Source organism: Buceros rhinoceros, unplaced genomic scaffold (genome assembly GCF_000710305.1).
Source record: "Buceros rhinoceros silvestris isolate BGI_N320 unplaced genomic scaffold, ASM71030v1 scaffold18030, whole genome shotgun sequence".
NCBI lineage: Eukaryota > Metazoa > Chordata > Aves > Bucerotiformes > Bucerotidae > Buceros > Buceros rhinoceros.
The window spans coordinates 134,069-135,198 of record NW_010389934.1 but is presented as its reverse complement, the minus strand read 5'-3'; the positions used below and the strand labels follow the sequence as shown (position 1 = coordinate 135,198).

Genomic DNA, 1,130 nt, shown 5'->3' with positions numbered 1-1,130 from the left:
CGAGGAGAGGGAGGGTGGGGGGACCGCCAGCCTCAGGCATCTGCAGGGCTGTCCACAGCCGGGTCAAGTGTTCTCCATCCCCTTCAAGTGACTGATTGCTGGCTCTGCCTCATCAAACACCGTTCCCAGTCCCTGACCTGAAGAGACTGGGAAGCTCTAAAAACAGCTACCTGTGTACTGGTAGGATTGAAAAGGGAACATGTTGGAGGTCTATTCACATTTCAACCTTCAATTCCATGAGGAAAGTTTTACACAGAGCTTCAGCAAATTCTGCTGGAGTAGGAAATACTAAAGAAGACCTAAAGCACAAGAAGGGGGATTAAATGGCTGGTGTTCTCAGAAGAGGAAGAAATCCTGCACTTTAAGATAAAGACAAGATAAAACCCAACTCTGTTAACCAAAACCATCTGAAACCTGAGCGGTTTTTGTCACTGAAATCCTAATATAACTTTCAATCAGCCTATCAAATCAGCCACCAAAAATTTCGGCTGTTTGAGGTCTGGCTCAAGGCTTCTGTAGCTTCAGTCTGCCTCTGCTCCAAAGCTGTTCAGGACTAAGGGCACTTGCGTTTCTCGTTATGTTCTTCTAACAACAAAAGCAGAGAACAGCTGCGAGAAGTGTCTTGTGTGGTCACTGGGAGGAGGCAGAGAAGCAGTTTTTTGGCAGCTCTGGTGCTTAATGTGCTTTAGGCTGATTTTTAAGTTCTTCACAGAAATAATAAAAATATTAATAATAAAAAGGTCTGCAATTCCCTAACTGTCCATAGAAAACTCTTGCCCTCCCTTGTCTCTCCATTCCCCTCCTAGATTGTGGTAAGGACACTCTTCTCTGCCCGGTTCACATCTCGGTGTTGGCGGGGCTGTGCTGCCTGGCGGAGTGGCCATTTTTGGAGGACACTTGGCCAGTCCCATTCTCCTGAGTCCCACCGTTGAGGTTTGGCTTCTCCTGCAGCTCGGGTTGCTCTTGGGGGGGCATCATCAACATCGTATTGCCCTGGCTACCGCTTTCCGTGTAATATGGGTCTTCAGCCTAAACAGGTACATAAATAACAAAGGCAGAGTTAGGGGAGGGAGAGGGCTGACAGCACTGGCTTTGATTGCAGGCTGCGGCTTGGCTGCCTGCCTGTGCTT

At 48.2% G+C, this 1,130-nt stretch overlaps 1 protein-coding gene across 1 annotated transcript in view; it reads right to left on the bottom strand.

The window, feature by feature from the left end:
- Positions 1-837: 837 nt before the first annotated feature.
- The window catches only part of CD34 (CD34 molecule), a 12,630-nt gene continuing 12,337 nt past the window's right edge, over positions 838-1,130 (bottom strand). Inside the window, exon 10 of the mRNA XM_010135609.1 lies at positions 838-1,029. Within this exon, the coding sequence (XP_010133911.1) occupies positions 838-1,029 (192 nt within the window). The remainder of the gene's footprint in view (positions 1,030-1,130) is intronic.